Genomic DNA, 18,857 nt, shown 5'->3' with positions numbered 1-18,857 from the left:
CCTAAACACAGGACCCTGATAAAAAATGCTAATTTACAAGAAAAATGTGGGACGCATCTGAACTCTTCATAGGTAGTTAGAACTTTTTGATAGACCTTTTGAAGTACCTTGAAATGCACAACTTTGTTTTGTGCATTGACATAATTTCCACTTGAATAAGAAATAGGAATGGGAATATTAAGTGGCTCCTCCCCCTTTTAAAACAGCCATTCAAATTAGTTACCTCGTAGCGTGTAATCTGATTAGAAGCCGAGCGATGTCATAAAAAGCATTCATCCGTCTCGTCAGAAGTAAAAAACAAGTTATGCTAACTGCATGTTTTGGAGCGCACTAGTTTATAGATATCATTTAGCCAATATTCATATTAATTTTCAAAAAACTTTCATTTTGATTTCATTACCAAGAGCAGTTAATCATGCTTACTGTTGTCAACTGTTGCTGTAAGCAAATATGAGTAATGTTTTTTTGCAAGAACTGTTGCGGCACCCCCATGGGAATGTGGACCAAAAAATCTATTCATGCGAGCATTCGTGATGACTCTTCGTGATGAGAGTTCAAAAACACGCCACAGCCCACTTCAGTGGCGTAATGTTTGCTGTAGCGCTCCGGTTAAACAGCATGAATCAGCCACCCGCCCGCCGGGGAGGATGTCCACATTTAGAGCAGGCAAACATGATGAGGCTTCCCTCGCTGTCTCCTCTGATTCAGCACTAATGAAAGTCTTCCCCACACTGTGACATCACCTGCATAGATTAACAGCAGTTCACCTAGAGTCAAAGTCATACTGCTAGGTCAACTTGTGCGAGTCAAAAAAGCATTTAAGTCACAATGTTAGGCCCTGTTCCAAATAGTACGATGGATGTGTCCAATTAAGGTTTTAGAAAGGTGAACACAATGACTTTTTTGTTTGGGTTTCCATAAATTTTGTCCACTACATTGTTAACGCAGGCAAGCTACAGAAACGCATATGCAATGCCATCACCGAATATTGATACCTGGTGCTTTGTGTAATACGTTCAGAAGGAACATTGACTGTTATTCATTTTGTAGTTAACCGAAGAAGTCAGGGACACGTGTAAGAACGTGATTGCTTCAAGAAACGCAGAGGCAGCTGGCAGTGAAAGTTGCAAACATGACTGGTGAAGGTGAATCATTGGCAACGATCAGAGTCTGGTGTTGCAGGTAGAGCGTGAGATCGAGGGATCCCGCCTACCTAGCGTAGCGTCACTCGGCAGGCCCTGACTCATAGAGCAGTGTAGTAGTGGGTGCGGACTCCCCTGCCAAAACTCACACACACCAACTATACTTACAGCTTCTTACATCATCAGACCCACAGTTACAGTACGACACCATACCACAACACCAGCAAACAAAAATATTACCACCAGGAATGTCGATCTTAGACCAAGCCATTTATAACAGCTTCTCATATTTTTATTCTTCAATGCAGATGTGGAATTTGACTGCAGAACCATTTGGTTTGATTAAAGCAATCGTGTTTGGCGGACAGAATCAGATGGGCTTTTGTGAAATGATGTCTGAGGACAGTAGGAATTTTCTTTGAGAAATGTGAAACACGTGAGAATGTGCAGCGATGATGAAGTCTATCTTACTCATTCCTAGAGTCCCTCCGTGTGTCATCTATAGAGAGAGGAGGCGTGGCAGCAGTAGGATGTGTGATGACACCACCTTATGGGCACCTTTCAGAAATAGCAAACTCACCACACACGCTTACACACGCTGCCCAGGCGAACATGTGGCAAAGCTAAGAATACGTTTTTTAAAGCTGAGAATCATCCATTGGAGTGTTGTGTTCCTTTCTAAGTGTTAACAAGTCCCGATATAGCTGCAGTGATGCCAGTGGGTAGATGAAGGGTTGCTTTTATGATGAGTCCCTGTGCACATCAGCAAGAAAGTTTAGGGGTGAGAAATATGTAACAAATAAACTTAAGATTTGAGTTAAAAATGTGATTTAATTGAGCTTGACAATAGATACATAACCATAAACTTGTAGACCTTTCATTTGGAATAAAAAAAATAAAATAAAAGGCTTGTTTAGGCCCCATTTATTCAGGTGAATTTAAATCTTAATGTAACAACATTGTAGAGAAATGTGTGCTTTAAACTTGGTGGTACCAAGTCTTACAGACACGCACAAACTACGCATCTGTCTAATATACGCAAACATGGGTTGTGGCCAGCTAACAGTTCTCATTGGTCATTGGTCTCTGGAGGTCGCGATGTCTGAACTCCACAAACATCTGGAGACACTATGGTGCATTCTGTTCTGCACTCGTTAACATTCCTGCGTTAGGCGGAATAACCTTTTAAGGTTTTGTTTATCTTTATGTTTTTTGTTTAACTTTATTTTTCCTTATTTACTGTTTGTTAGGAAAGTGTTTCAAATGATTTTTAATTATAGAAAATGTTTTTATTATAACCACAAGAGGGAGTAGAGTGTATCACTGCCACGCAGCACTTTGATGTATAAATTAACATTTTAGATGTAGGCATAATAGAAGGAATCCTGAAGGAATTTTAAAGTAAAACATTGTTTTGGATTATTAATTTCTTTTTTATGATTTAATGAAGACACTGTGAGTTGGGAGTAGCTGCCAAGGCATTGCTATGTGGTTGCATGAGGTTATTTTAGCATGTTAGTATGTGATTTATACACTGTAAGCAATTGCCGTAAATTTACAGCCAATTTTCAACACTAAAATACTGTTTTCATGTTAAACAGTTTAGTACTGTAATTAGCAATGCATTGTGGGCTGCTTAAATTGGAGCAACAAGACAGAGGCCCTCAACAGTAAGTTGATGTTTTAAATTACAGGACAATACAGTATTTTCTCGAAAATGCATGTTGACTGGGGAATTTGGAGCACGGTCAGAAGCAATATTAGTTTTATAAATTGAGGCTAGCCTTTTGCTTTTGGTCAATTTTCTTTAAAAAAATACAGAAGTAATTTGTCATTAACCCCTGGATGGAATTTCGGGAACCATTATTTGGATTGGAGATTTTCCAGAAGAGGACGTACAATTGAGATGACGTGCTGCACATTCTCAAGTGTTCTTCATCAAATTCATCGGGTCTTGCATCTACAAATGAAACGGTAATTCAAATCTTATTCATATTGCCAAAAATGCTTGATATCAACTGATAGAAGCTTCTCTTGCTAGGGATTTAAACATGTCATTGAACAGTGAGGCTTAGATTTGAATAGCCAAAACAATATTACTTTTGAGTGGTATTTTGTTTAATTTTGGTATAAAGTTAGCCGTAGGCTACTTCTGAATTTGAGAAACAACACTTATTAAAAAATTTTCTTTAACCAAACCATAGGATTATTTGAACATCGACTATCCAAGATGGTTTTGGTGAGTTTTATTTTGTTTGTGTCGACTTTAAATGAAAAGTGTTTTACAAACAGTTAACAAGAAAATAAAGCTAATTGTAGTTTGGTTAAAGTTGAATAGTCAAGGCTTTGCATTTTTCTTTTTAAACGCCAAATTGGTGTGAAAATATTGTCTTTCTGGACTCTTTGTGAATGCAATGTGTGTACTAGTTTGTGGGAGTACTACTACATATGGAAAAAGAGAGGTGTAAATATTTTTTTGGCTCAAAGGAAGCTGCATGTAAGCTACGTGTGACAACATGGAGTTAAAAAAATAAATTGTTACCCTTTAAATTTTGAATGTCAAATCTATTTAGAAGTTTGATTGTAGGTACCTCGTTCACGTCTTGGTTACATTCCACCTAGTGTTTACTAATTATTGTCCTTTTTATAAATTTTCTTCTTAAAAATCTTATTATGGTAAGGATAATGTATTTGTTCCCTTCAGGTATCTGCCACTGCAGCTGACGTTGAGACAACTCTCAGTCTTCCTGCAAGTCCTCGCCTGATACCTGGTAATATACATTTAATTTAGAATCATTGATAGACACATTGTATATTTTATCCATTCATCTTGAGTTTACAAATGTTTACACAAGGTAACAAGTATTTCCATGTTGTTAAGTTTCAAGTGCAACAAGGCAAGTCACAATTAAGGGTTGGATGATCACCTTTAAGGGCTCTGAGGGCATCACACCAACATTTGCAATTGGACTTGCTGCTATGTTTGCAACCTACTACATTTTCAGCCTTCAGTATCAAGATGAGACAGCCTGCCCTCTGGAATTCATTCAGAGGTAAACCCCTTCAATCCCTGCCATCATTATATAGATATATACAATTAAATTAATGTGTTTGTATTTTATGCATAAAATGGAATTAGTACTGTACATTTCAAGCCTCAACACCTACACACACACACACACACACACACACACACACACACACACACACACACACACACACACACACACACACACACACACACACACACACACACACAGGGTATAGATGGTTTCATCGGACGCACGTGATACACGTCTGGATCCGAACCTTACTTCCGGTTTCGTTTTTTTAATGGTCTGACTGGTTGCTAAACTGATCTCTTGAACAAATGCCTCGTCGAAAATAACAAATGTTTTGGTTTCCTAGGTAATCTATGTGTTGTTTTGTTTGCTTGTTATATAAATAAACTATGTTTAAAGAATTTGTTGTTATTTATTATTAGCGGAGTTTACCGGAAGTTACGTGCGGACCGCGACAGCGGCTTGTTTATGTTGTTACCGCTGAAACGGTCTATAGACTTTATTATAATTCCATTTGATGTCATTAAAGGAATAGTCTACCCTTTTGCCATATTAAACTATGTTATTACCTCAACCTAGACGAATTAATACATACCTATCTTTTTTCAATGCGTGCACTGTACAGCGTGTTGTGAATGTGTTAGCATTTAGCCTAGCCCCATTCATTCCTATGGTACCAAAAAAAAGTTTTATTTTTTTTGAATAATGCTGCAGAGAGAAACAGCGGCTACTAAAGTGATGATCGTCTCTTCTGGATCCACAAGAACTAAGATGTAAAAACACAAACCTACCTCACAGGACAATTTTAAGAGGTAACCTGCAAGTCTAGCTTGCAGTGGCACATGTGCCTATACGGTTTCATCCTAAATGTTTTTTATGCTTATTATTGATACATCCTGACAAAATGTTCTACTGTACTATAATAGTTTCAAAATGGCCTTAGGTATGTTTTCAAAAAGTAAACTATAGGTTATGCCCTTCACATTTGGTTAGGATTAGGGGCAGTCTCTGACGAGCAATTTAAGAACGTACGTTTATTGCCATAGTCTAAAGCAAGAAACTACTGTTTCTGTTTACTACTAGAAAGCTTTTTCAACATTGTCCAACAGGATTTATTTTCTTTCCTTTTTTGTATTCATGTTGACATTGACATTTCTCTTTGAAATAAAGGTGTTTGATTTGGAAGTTTTTGTTGCTTATTTTGCATAATATTCACAATAATGCATATCTTAAGCAGTTGTCTTTAGCCCTGGGAATTCATTGGGCAAGTTCATGGGAGAATGATATTTTAAATATCAATGAAGAATTTTTAGAGACTAAATTTATGTTATTTAAAAAATGCTGCATATTTCTGTGATTATTTGGAAATTACAATAATATTGTTTAGGTTGTTACTTTAAACCTAAACAATATTATTTTAGTTTCTAAATAAATCACAGAAAAATGCATTTATTTTTTACTTTATTAGACTGTGAAATTATTTAACAGTGTGACTACAGAAGTATTCTGTATTTCTGGTTTACAGACTACTACCGTAAATTAATTTTACATATGAATACTGTAAAAATAACGGTATACTGCTGGCGTCTCTGCTGCCAGCTCTTTACTGTAAATTATATAAATACAGAACAATACAGTTTTTCTGGTTTACAGACTACTACCGTAAAGTCATTTTACGTATAAATACCGTAAAAATAACAGTATACTGCTGGCGTCTCTGCTGCCAGCTCTTTACTGTTATTTTACAGGGAAATTTTTTACAGTGTAGGGTGTTGGAGATTTAGGTCATTTTTCTTACTGACCCCCTCAAAGTCCTCAACCCCACCCGAGCACATTTGGGGTGAATTCGATAATAAACTGTACTTGAGTTCCAGAAGGCATGAGATAACATTACTGATTAATTTTTGAGAAAATATATTAAAGCTATGCCAGAGATGTGCTGATGTAATTGCTTCAAAAGATGGATATACCAAATACTAAAGTTAAAAGTACAAATACGCAGCGTTTTTGTCAAATCAACACATATTTTCATGTTACTTTACTTTACAAATTAAGTTAAAGAATTTTAAAGGTTATGTCAAATTTTCACAAGCAAAACTTAAAATAGTAGGTTAAAACAGTACGACTCACTTCATCTGATATTTGTTGTGCTCCATCGTTATGAAATTAAATCATTTTGGAGGCAAGAATATTTTCATATTTTAATAATTTTGGCCACCACTGTATACTTTGTAAAAAAATCTTGCTCGTGTCATTTTATCCAAAAGTGTTTTGTGAGGTTTCACCCTGAGATTTGAAAGAATATTGAAGGAGTTCACATCTATTCTGGACTCTAATTAACTGAACTTAAGGTTTTTAAGATCATGAAAAACATTATACTAAAGTGATCCTAAACTTTTGAAGTTGTCACTGGGGTGGTATCTTTACAAAAAGTTAACTTTTGTACCTAAAGGTACGTTTTGGTACCTTAGAGGTATACCTTAAATACACAAATAGAAAATATTAGGAACGTTTAAAAAGGTACCGTCCCAGTAACAAAAAGGTACAGCTTTTGTACCCTTTTTCTGAGAGTTTAGGGAGAGAAAGAGAGATTTGCTATAGAATACTTTAAAATTGGGATAAAAAGCACAATCCAAGATAAACCATTTTAATAGAATGAACGCATACTCAATTTTTACAATATCCTTTCATTTTATTTCTTCAGCACCTTACATCGAATATTTAATATATTGCCCAGCCCTAGGCTCTTTACTGGCTGTTGTCAAAGACCCAACAAGTCCTAAATTATAAACTTGGTCATGTAACTTACGGCTTTTTAACCCTGAGGCACGAAAACGAATTCTGCGGCTTGTTAAGATGTGTGCTGTTATATTTTTTTAAAGGTTTGAACAACATAAATCAATTATGAGCAATTGTAATATTGGTGATAAACAGATAAAACTCCATTGTAAATATGCCTGATTATACCAGCTTTCTAGGTACATTTGTCCCAGAAGTGTCTCACATATATCCCCAATCTGTCTTTTTCTAGTCTGAGTGTGTTTGTATGTCGCACGAATAAGTCACTGCGTGTGTTTACACGTGTGATGAACACAGAGATAGCCGTGACAATTATATTGACCCTTCGACTCTTCCTCCCCTGGAGAATAATCCACCTCGCAGTTAACCAGCCTGCACAACAGGTGCTGATGGATTGATGGCTGGAGAGATGAATGAGTGCTGGAAGAAAGAGAGCGAGCGTAAGAGCAACTTGGATTTCTCCAGAGAAAGATTTGGTACACGTTACTGAGGGAACCACCAAAGAGTGAGCGAGGGAGAGCGAGAGAGAGAATAGTGACTCAGTGAGAAGGATAGTAAAAAAAGTGAGAGGGAGGGATGAAGAGGTGGAAGGTATAATTACAGAGAGAGGAAGAGAGAGAGGACAAACAGAAGAGAGAAGCCAGAGAGCGAGAGGGTGCAGGAGAAAGAGTCAGAGAATTGTCTAACCCTGCCCACTTTCCACTAAACCATTCAACTCCGGTACAGTGAGCTCTGCAACGTCAGGTTCCTCCAGAGCCCCGCTGCACAAATCACCGCAGCCCGGAGAAGGACCAGGACACAGGACCTAAAGAAGATCTACACCTGCAGTGGACCTGCAATCTCTCTCTTTAACTTTATCAACATGACTGCTCCCTTCAGATAAGGATTATTTTTGGACTGGCCCCCATCGATCTGACAAATAAGTCTGTGATCTGCTGGCAGCCGAACGTGTTCGAGGCGACGTCTGATTGATCGCGTGAAGCCGAAGTAGAGGTGCGAGTTCGCCGTCTCTCAGGATGTCCTCGTTCACTCTCGTGACGGGGGTGCTGCTGCTGTCCGGCTGCCTATCGGGTGGCTGCTCACCCACGCCCGCCGAGACCCTTGTACACGGTCTGGGGCAGCAGCAGGCAGCTGACTCTCAGGGAGCACACGATCCCACGACCCTCTGCCCGTCTTGCGCTCTTGCACAGAGACAGAAAGACTCGGAGGAGGAGAGCAGCATGGTCGAGGCGGTCAAGAGGCACATCCTCGGCATGCTGCATCTGAACTCCCGGCCAAACGTCACGCACCCGGTGCCCCGAGCCGCGCTGCTCAACGCCATCCGAAAGCTGCACGTGGGGCGGGTGGGTGAAGATGGCACGGTGGAGATGGAGGACGATGGAATGGGGCTCGGAGAGCACAGGGAGCAAACCGAAGAGCAACCCTTTGAGATCATCACCTTTGCAGAACCAGGTGAGTGTTTATTTATTAGTGTGGGGTCATTAATAGCTGTTTGATGTAATGACTTCTCACCTGTTGAGTGAGACAGCAGGGAACAGTAAAGTGCAAAGACCTACAAGCATTTATTAATATGCATGTGAACAGAACAGTCATTACATCTTGACACTTATTCATAAGTGCTTGCATTATGCATAATATGAATTTTCATGCCCGTTTCCTTTCAAAACAGTATTGTTTCAACTGTTTAAGCAATTTCACTTTTAGGATTGCAGTATATATATGATGTACAGTGGATGTCACCTTAAATGGCTCAGCTCAGACTGCTGTTTCTTATGAGTGCTTTTAAAAAGCACTCAGATAGGTGTTAGCGGAGGTCTGAGGAGAGCAGCACATGCTCGGCAGCTGTGAAGTATTAACACTCTGACTGCGCACTGCTGCGCTACTGATATGAGATGAGGAAATCGTGCCCCTATTAACAGCTATTGAACGTGGCCACTTAAACGCCGAGTAATGTGGAACAGAGGCTGTAATTTAGTGTCAAGATGAATTCAAAACAGCAGTGCTTTAGACTTCTAACACACTTTATTAAAACTTTACACGGGGTGTGCTTCCAAATGATGCCTAATGGTCACGTAAACCTGCATATTTGGAGGTCTCGTCATGCAGACTGCATGTTTGCTTTAATGTAAAGCTGTTTGAAATATGTGTCTGCATAGGCGATGATTTGCTGTTTGTGTAGTTTTTGTAGTGGTTTACAGAAAACTATAATCATACAGTGTTGCTTTATGAATACTTTCTTGGAACCAGTAGTAATAAACATTACATGCTGGTGGGTTCAAAGGGCTAAATCTTGGCTGGGAGGATTCACAAGTGCATTCCAATTTTAATTGGTTCCTCATGACTTATTTATAACAATGTCACTGATCCACAAATCAGGATTATATTGCTGTAAAAAAAGCATTTGTTTGAATGGGGTACAGTGTGACGTGGTAAGGATGTGAATGCTTTCTAATCCCACAGCAATATATTCCTCCGTTTATATAGTAGTGTTTCTAAAGATATCACATCTGAACTATCTTTAGAACTGCATTGATGTTGATTGGCGGCCGGTCACGTGTGATTCCTACACGGGGATTGACCACCAGAAGTCCCGCTGTGTTTCACACATGCTTCATGGGATGATTTCTGGGGTTCGGTAATTGCAGTTGTCAAGAAAAAAAACACAGAAAACATGTGACAGCAGAGTCTCTTACATAAATGTGCACAATACCCCGATGCTATTAATAGATCTTTTGAATGAACTTTAGATTTAAAAAAGCCCTTTATGAGTTTGCAGGGGTGTTAATGATGCACTGGGGCTGTTGGGGTGGTTTGATCCCATAGAAAACCCACAGGGCAGTTTGCTGGCCATAATTGCTCCATTCATCAAAATATGGGGCCCAGTAATTACTCTGGGCTGCTCTGTTGGTGTGTGGAATGGTCGGGGTTTCTTTGAAAGTATCTGGATGAGTTGGTTAGAGAGAGGGGAAGAAAGATGCATCAAAAGTTCAAAATGAAAAAACAAAAATTAATGACATCCCAGTGCCAGTTCTGGTCTTCTCGGAGATGTTTGATTTACAGCTGTTGTGATGTTCCCGCTCACAGAGACCTCCAAACTTTCATGATGTCTGGAGGTATAGGAGCGCTTTTAGTGGTTGACAAAGAGGAAGAATTCAGGTCAATCGTAGCAGATCATGGGCATTTGATCTGGGGCACAGACAGTTTTGCTGATCTTTTTATGGTGGGTGTGGATTGTTGCCTCTCTGTTTAGCTTTCTGAAACTGCTTAAAACTTATAAATTACTGCAGGTTCTCCTTTAAGGTCAACTCAGGGCGCACTCACAAAATCCAAACCGCACCCGAGGGCAAAGCCTGGTTTATTTGACTAGTGTGATCACTCCGGATCAATAATAGATTATAAGCAGTGTGTTATTTCTTTGTTTATTTCACATTGGGGTAATAAGCACAAGAAAACCTCTAATTAAAGGGATACTTCACCGATTTAGCATTCAGCTTTGTATCTGTAGAAACCCGGCAGTATTACTGAATGACCATGTTTCCCTCCATCATTTCCCTCTGAGAGGAGAGATATCTGCATTTTGGTTCTGCAAAAATGTCCTCCGATGATGTAATATGACGATTTTTGCATCATCGGAGGACTTTTTTGCAGAACCAAAATGCAGATATCTCTCCTCTCAGGGGGAAATGAGGGAGGGAAACATGGTCATTCAGTAATACTGCCGGGTTTCTACAGATACAAAGCTGAATGCTAAATCGGTGAAGTATCCCTTTAAGGGCTGTTTATCTATCTATACCAATTTCTGTATTTCCACCACTAGAGTTTCCTGTGCCCTGGAGCCCTGACCTTATTGGCACAATTTCTAATCCCACCCATAAGAATTTGTTTTGTCTTCTGACCCCTGTGTCAACCTTGCCTCGTGACAATTCGTACCTGAAGTTTCATTTTTAAGGCGCAGATAAGTGATAGCTTTGCGTATTGTAAAACAGACAAAGAGCAGGAGTGTATTATCGGTTATCGCAATATAACGCTTGATTATGTGTCGAATATCTTTTATGCTGAGCTCATCAGATAATTTGTTCTCTATTGTTACAGTGTGTAGATGCATTGATATCAATTTTACATCCTGCTACAACAAAGACCTGTTTATGTGGACGCTTTTTTTATATAATAAAGCATTTTACCTTTAGTCTATTACCGAAATGGTGAATTATCATTGGTTTGTGAATTCTTGTCCTTATTCAAAAAGACGAAAAGACAAAGTCAGCTACAGTGAACTCGAAAAGAATGGTTTCCTTTTAATATAGAAAAAATAATGCTTTTACACACTGTCAGAAAAAGGTTTAAAAAATAGGCCCTAGCTGTCACTGGGGCAGTACACCTTTTTAAGAAGATATCTATACATTTGGTAGCAGTATGTACTTTTGAGCTACTAATATGAACTCTTTAGGTGCAGAGAGCATTCAATACAAATAGAAACAGAAACGCCCAATCATGGTTTAAAGAATTCAATTTAAAGTATTTTAATGGCAAATTGCAGTGCAGTGCAGTGCAGTGCAGTGCAGAGGGCAGAATAAAAAAATTTGTTGTACTTTCAGAATTAATCTATAGGATTTTTTGTAATGGTAACACTTTACAATAAGTTTGTATTTGTTAAATATATAGTTAATGCATTAACTAACAAAAACACGAACTAACAATTAACAATATATCTACAGCATTTATTAATCTTAGTTTATGTTAATTTTGGCATTTACTTATACACACTCTAAAAATGTCTGGGTTATTTTGGACAGAACACGTGATGGGTTAAAAATGACCCAGTGCTGGGTTAAAAATGACCCAGTGCTGGGTTAAAAATCACCCAGTGCTGGGTTAAAAGTTACCCAGTGCTGGGTAAAAAATGACCAAATGTTGGGTTGTTGTTATGCAACCATGGGGTATAATAACCCAGCAGTTGGGTTAAAATAACCCAGCATTGGGTCATTTTTTAACCCAGCATGTGTTAAAGCATGTGTTAAATATGCAATATTTACCCATTATGGGTCAAAAATAACCCAGCCATTTTTAGAGTGCATTTAATCAAACGTTATAACTGTTAACATTGGCTAATGCACAATGAACTAACATTAATAACTGTATTGACATTAACTAACCTTAACAAGAATTAAAAAATGCTGCAAACTATATTGTTCATGTAAGTTAATGCATTTCCTAATGTGTCCTTATACAACCCTATTGTAAAGTGTTACCACTGAAGCTGTGAGCAATTTGTGAGAAAGTAACTAATGCTAAGTAACTAACTAACACTACCTACAGTAAGATGTTATATAGCTCATATAGCGGCACATATAAGCACACAGATGCCATGCATCATTTTTTTCTCTCTTATTTTAGATATTGACTTTTTTCTGGAAAGAAAGAAAGACAGAAAGAAAAGTAACAAAAAGCACATACTTAATATAACATTATTAATTAGTATTCATTTATCTACTAATATGTCATTTTTATTTAATAATGTATAACTGAGCCTGATTGCAAAAGCTGCTAAGCGGGAATTCCGTCAAAAATTAGATGATGATGTTAACCAAATGCTCTCTGCACGTACTACACATTCATTAAATACTTTCACTTTAAATCCACTTAATCCCGGCCACAGGCCATTCAGAAATACCCGTTTGTTGGCAGAATCCATTAAGAGTCTAAAAAAGCTCATTTACAAGAAAACATGTCAGACGCACTTAGAGGGTTTTGCATTTGAGCTCTTCAGTTATTAATATAAGTTAATGAATGCCTTTTTCTGACGACTTAATCGGCAGAGTTAGGGGATACTGTCTTGAAATCTTTCATTTTGATTTAAATAAGTTTGAAAAAAAAACAGATCGCCCCAAACTCTCATTATTGGTTGAGCCTGTGTTGCTGTGTCAGGCTGTTCAGTTTTCTCCAACAAACAGAAAAGTTTTGAAAGTACCAGAGAGCCACAGTGTTTACATTTTTCAGGGAAGTCAGTCTACGAATGGCTTACATATGCTTGTCTCTGCATAGTAAGCTAAGGTACGAGTAACTATCTTCACATCCCAAAAAACTTCACATTTGAAAACAGTTCATCGGTTATGTGCATATGAATTTACAGGCTGCACAGCAACTCACCCGGGCAGATTTTCATTAGACATTTATAATCTCTGAATGGACATTGTCAATAAGGGAAGGACAACCAAAGCACACTTGAATGAGATGGTACTGACCCCTCTTAAATTTCATTTTGAGCTATTATATATTGTCATTTGAGATGCCTGAATATAACCAAACCTGAGATATCTTGATGCCACATTGAATGAAATAAAAGAGTGATTTTTTTAAACAGGGTGTTTTCGTGGTTCCTCTGGCTGTTCTTTATATCAGATAACACAGGATTTATTTAATGTGGACAGGTTGACTGAAGTGTTGAATTAATAGCAGTTTTGTTGAAGAGGGCTTGGCAGAATGATTTAAGATGGTCAGTATCTTAGATGTGTAAATCTGCAGTGGTCACTGATGCTGAGCTGGCTCACAGCAGACAGTCATGTGCAAGTTATAGGGAAGGCTCTTGTCATAACATAACAGGCTTTATGTACACAAATGGAGTGCCAGGATTTTAGGAGCAGGAAATGTTTTTATGGACTGAAGCTAGGTGTTGACGAAAGACTGCAGATGGTGGAGCTTGACGGCAAAAAGTCCATATCTTCTCTCAGAGAGGCCTGGACAAGAGAGATTTTCAAAAACAGTTTGGTACATTAACTCTTATGTGTTCCTAAATCATTTGATGCGTTTGGATTGGCTCCAAAAAAGCTCTTTTTAAGCCAATTGACAAAAACCTATCAAGAAAACTGTGTGTGAGTATATGCCATCAATAAGAGATGACAATCTGAAGTATTGTGATAATTCATGACTACTTAGTTAGTAAGGCTGTCTAGTTTTAAATTATTTAGGATTTTGGATTATTTAGCAGCACCGATTTAGATAGTATTTTGTGATTTAGTTGTACAATAAAACCCTTATAGGGAGGTCGTGTTTTATATATATATATATATATATATATATATATATATATATATATATATATATATATATATATATATATATATATATATATATATATATATGTGTTCATCAGTTTAAAATTTGAACTAAACTCACAGAACTAAATGCACTTACTATTGTAATAACCAATTGCTTTTTGTCTTTGCCACAGGTGATGCTCCTGACATCATGAAATTTGACGTCTCCAAGGAGAGCAGCGCTCTATCTGTGGTGGAGCAGGCCAACGTTTGGTTGTTTCTTAAGGTTGCAAAAGGCAACCAAAGGAAAGGAAAGGTGTCCATCAAGCTACTGCAGCTTGGGAAAGCCAATGACAACTCATCTACAGGGCCCCAGGAAGTGGTGGTTTCCGAAAAGATGGTGGACACGCGACGCAGCGGCTGGCACACTTTACCCGTGCCCGGCACTGTGCAGACCCTGCTGGACAGGGATGGCAGCTCGCTCGGCCTGCGCGTTTCCTGTCCCACGTGTGCCGAAGCCGGTGCCGCGCCCATCCTGGTGCCGGTAGAGGGTAGCAAGGTCAGGGAGAGAGAGCAATCGCACCGACCCTTCCTCATGGTCATCCTCAAGCCATCCGAAGAACATCAGCACCGGCGCAGCAAGCGTGGCCTGGAGTGCGACGGCAAAATCCGCGTCTGCTGTAAACGGCAGTTTTACGTCAACTTCAAGGACATCGGGTGGAGTGATTGGATAATCGCCCCATCCGGATATCATGCTAACTACTGTGAGGGTGACTGTCCCAGCCATGTGGCCAGCATCACAGGCTCGGCCCTCTCCTTTCATTCCACCGTCATTAATCACTATCGAATGCGTGGCTACAGCCCGTTTAACAACATCAAGTCCTGCTGCGTGCCCACGCGCCTACGGGCCATGTCCATGCTTTACTACAACGAGGAGCAGAAGATTATAAAGAAAGACATCCAGAACATGGTAGTGGATGAGTGCGGTTGCTCGTAAGACTGAAGTGTGAACTGTTATAGACTGATCTTAAATGTTGGTACAAAGCACATACGAGAGGATTGGCATTCTGTGTTCACTCACAAACATTTGAACTGTTATCTCCAAACCTGGGCAACTTAATTGTTTATAGAGCGTTCCAATAGGACTTACTGGAGTGGTACTTTTACATACAAAATGAAGGAGGATATTAAAGCATAATATATTTTTTTTAATGAAGGGACAGAGACTGAGGGAACATGGGTGCATGGGTGAAAGTGTCAGCCCTGATTCTCTGCACTGCAATAAAGAGACTATTATTCTGAAGTGTGGATTATATATGCCGAAAAGAGGAAACATGCAACTCTATGCAATGTCAAGTATTATTACTGGATGTCCTTTTTTATTTGTCTTAGCTTTTGGTTTTATGTTGTTTTTATTGTAAACCCATTTCTCACAAAAAGAGTCATATTTTAGTACATCAAAGTAGTTGTTTTTATTTTGTTTCGTTTTTGAGGAATACTTGAACAAAACTTAGTTTGACCAGCTGCTGGAGCCAAACTACATTATTATTATTATTATTATTATTATTATTATAAACATTATGAATGTTGAAGAAAAGTAATATGAATTTGCACTAAGCCGACATTTTTACACCACCATTTTTCAATATTTTACTATGTTCTTACCTCAACTTAGAAAAATTAATTCATACCTATCTTTTTTCAAAGCGCGCACTTTTAATCTTTGTACAGCACCTTGTGAATATGTAAGCATTTAGCATAGCTCAATTCATTCCTATGGCTCAAAACAGGGATGAATTTATAAGCCACCAAACACTTTCATGTTTTCCCTATTTAAAGACTGTTACATGAGTAGTTACACGAGTAAGTATGGTGGCACAAAATAAAACTTTGTTTGGATCCTAAGGAATGAATGGGGCTAGGCTAACTGCTAACACATACACGAATCGCCGTACAAAGATGAAAAGTGCATGCATTGTAAAAAGATAGGTATATTAATTTGTCTAAGTTGAGGTAAGAACATAGAAAATATTGAAAAACGGTGGTGTTTTCCTTTAAGGAATAGTTCACCCTAAAATGTTTCTTTGCCCCCACTTGTCGGTCAATCCCTCTGTGGCTTTCTTTGTTTGAAACCAAAATAAGGATTTATTAAAAGCTTGAAAACGTTGGTAATTAAGTAGTAGGGTGTTCACACAAGAACCCACTTTGTTTTGCACTGCAAACCTGAGATTCAATTAAGACAAAGCGAGATTAGCCATGAATGTGACCTCACTTGATCTTACTGTGGTCAATATTATTTCTTTTTATGGAATCGTACTGGGTGTCGTACATTTAAGCAACCAGGAAAATACAGGCACAACAAGTCAAAACTTTAATGTAGTAATTGATTATATTTTAATTTCTTTTTAGAAAACCCATTTTTTGCCTTCACTTGAAATATACGGCATGAGTTGCATGAAGGCATTCCATAAAAGTACTTTTGAAGCTTGAGATAAGCTTCTCTCAAAGATATTATCAATGTAAACCAGATATACCAAAACAACAAAAATCTCAATTTTGTTTTTGGAGAACAAAGAAAGCTATAGGGGGTTTGATTGAAATGAGAGTATGAAATGACTAAATGAAGTTTTTTGGGTGAACTATCCCTTTAGACCCAGAGCAGGACGGGCTATATTCCAGTTGCAATATGGGAGTGTCGAACTATATGCATTTGGTACTTACATATAAACCAAAGACCATACAAACCCCGTTCTCAGAGCAAATAGCTGAAATAGGCTCTTTAAATTTATTGAAATTAGCGACAACATTGTGTGGCCAACATAATATACCATTAACAGAATAGCACAACACATTTTTCTGTTTGTTTGTTTGTTAACATTGAGACTTTTTACTCTGTTTCAACAGTGTTTGTCTTTACCAATGTATAACAAAGGTCTTAGAATCTAAAGTGAAACACAACATAAATATTCAGTAAAGAGAAAAATCATTTTCTTTGTCAGGAATGAAGTTTAGGATGCTACAGAAAGACTTTGGATTAAAAAATACTCTGTTTTATGTGGATTTAACAACATATGATGATATGTTGCTATGTTGTACAAATCAAAATATGTGCTTGCTATGTTTTATATCTAATTTATTTTGCAGCATATTCTTTGCTTCACTATTAAAGCTAAAATGTACAACTACACCACTGGTTTATGTTAACAATTTGTATTCACCCGATCAGATGATAAGCTGTCGACCACAGTCATAACACTAAATTCAAGCAGGTTTGGTTAAGTTTCACTAATGTAAGTTACACTGTAATTTTGTGAACTGATCCAATCTGTCAAGGCACAGCGAAAGCATCTTAAAACCATCTTTAAGAAATTTTAAGCTTCAATGCAGCTTTCTAAAGAGTTTTAAACTATTTTAAAGAAGCCTGGCATTTTCTTTTTTTAAAATCCCATCAAATAAAATTTAACTCAGTTGGTTATTTCCAAATGCATAAGTGTTTAAAATTTGAATTCTCAAGAAACTATAATATTGTGCCAGTTTGCAGTGGAGGCTCGTGAGTGCTCATCCGAGGGGCGCAAATTCAAAATATTTGTTCAGAGTGTCATGTGTGTTGCTCGTGTTTTTAAAATATGTCTTTGTTGCGTCATGTGAACCATGTGCATCACGTGTTTTGTCAAAATAAGTGCCTGCTACACATCAAAACAAAATAAAAGAGACGCTCACGTTCAAATACAAGCAAGACACTCCCTTAACAGTAAACTTTGATTAGGCATGAGATTATACAAGTATCAAAGACGAGCGTCTCTTGTATCATAAACCCTTTAGACGCATCTACAGCAGGCACTTATTTTGACAAGACGTGATGCACATAGGATCACTCGACGAGCAGAACACATATTTTGAAATGACGAACCACACACGAGACGAACTACATACATGTTGTGATGAACTTCGCATCGAGCGCCCTTGAAAAAGAAGTTACCGCCGCCACTGCCAGTTTGTAGTTTTTCTAGTGTCTGACATAAACTCTTTCCCAGATTTCTAAAACGAAAATTCACCTTAAAATGAAAATTCTGTAATTATTTCTTACAAAAGAAGATATTTTGATCATGGATGGTAAGCACACAGTTGGTACACATTGACTTCCATAGTATTTGTTTTTCCTAATATGGAAGTCAATGGGTACCATCAACAGAATTTCTATTTTGGGGTAAACTATCCCTTATGTTTGTGGTTTAGTACTAATTATTATTATTACCAGCCCTAACCACAGTTTAAAATGAAGTAGTGTTATTATTTACAGAATATTATTATGGTAAGTTTTTAAGGTAATCCAACTTCCACTTTTTGCAATGTGCTAATGAGTGAGGTAATTTAAAAGCAATTAAAAACAAACATTTCAATAGGGTAATGTTTTTATTTCATAATTTATTTTGCATTAATAGATAAATCTTTTGAATACTGTGACTGATAGGGATGCACCGATACCACTTTTTTGGAATACGAGTACGAGTACTTGCATTTCAGTACTTGCTGATACCGATACAGAGTACTTAATAAAAAACATGATTTAAATTTACAGGTAACTGCTTTAGTCATATAATTTAACAAAAAAACAAGGGACTAGTTATCCAGTTTGTTGTAAACTCTGCCTCTTTGGACAACACAAGAGGCATTAACCCCTTACACGCTGCTCAAACATAGACATTTCTCAGACTGTGGTATCGATCCCTGGTATCGGGGGACTTTTAACGAGTACGAGTACTTTAGAAAATGTGGTATCGAGGCATCCCTAGTGACTGAGTTGAGTATCTGTGATTTTA

General features: G+C 37.8%; 1 protein-coding gene across 1 annotated transcript; it reads left to right on the top strand.

Moving 5' to 3' along the window:
• Window positions 1-6,762: 6,762 nt before the first annotated feature.
• On the top strand, window positions 6,763-17,224 carry inhbab (inhibin subunit beta Ab). Its single transcript, XM_065276218.2, has 2 exons — window positions 6,763-8,455; window positions 14,232-17,224. The coding sequence occupies exons 1-2, from the start codon at window positions 8,020-8,022 to the stop codon at window positions 15,032-15,034; spliced, it is 1,239 nt and encodes a 412-aa protein (XP_065132290.1). The 5' UTR covers window positions 6,763-8,019; the 3' UTR covers window positions 15,035-17,224.
• Window positions 17,225-18,857: the final 1,633 nt, after the last annotated feature.

The sequence above is a fragment of the Paramisgurnus dabryanus genome, chromosome 6 (genome assembly GCF_030506205.2).
Source record: "Paramisgurnus dabryanus chromosome 6, PD_genome_1.1, whole genome shotgun sequence".
Lineage (NCBI taxonomy): Eukaryota > Metazoa > Chordata > Actinopteri > Cypriniformes > Cobitidae > Paramisgurnus > Paramisgurnus dabryanus.
The sequence above is the reverse complement of the archived record's forward strand: the minus strand, read 5'-3'. Positions and strand labels throughout refer to the sequence as shown.

Bases quoted from the DNA above. Each gene is read 5' to 3' on its own strand.
- inhbab (XM_065276218.2), top strand. From the start codon at position 8,020: ATGTCCTCGTTCACTCTCGTGACGGGGGTGCTGCTGCTGTCCGGCTGC. The intron at 8,456-14,231 runs GTGAGTGTTTAT...TCTTTGCCACAG, and splicing joins CATCACCTTTGCAGAACCAG to GTGATGCTCCTGACATCATG.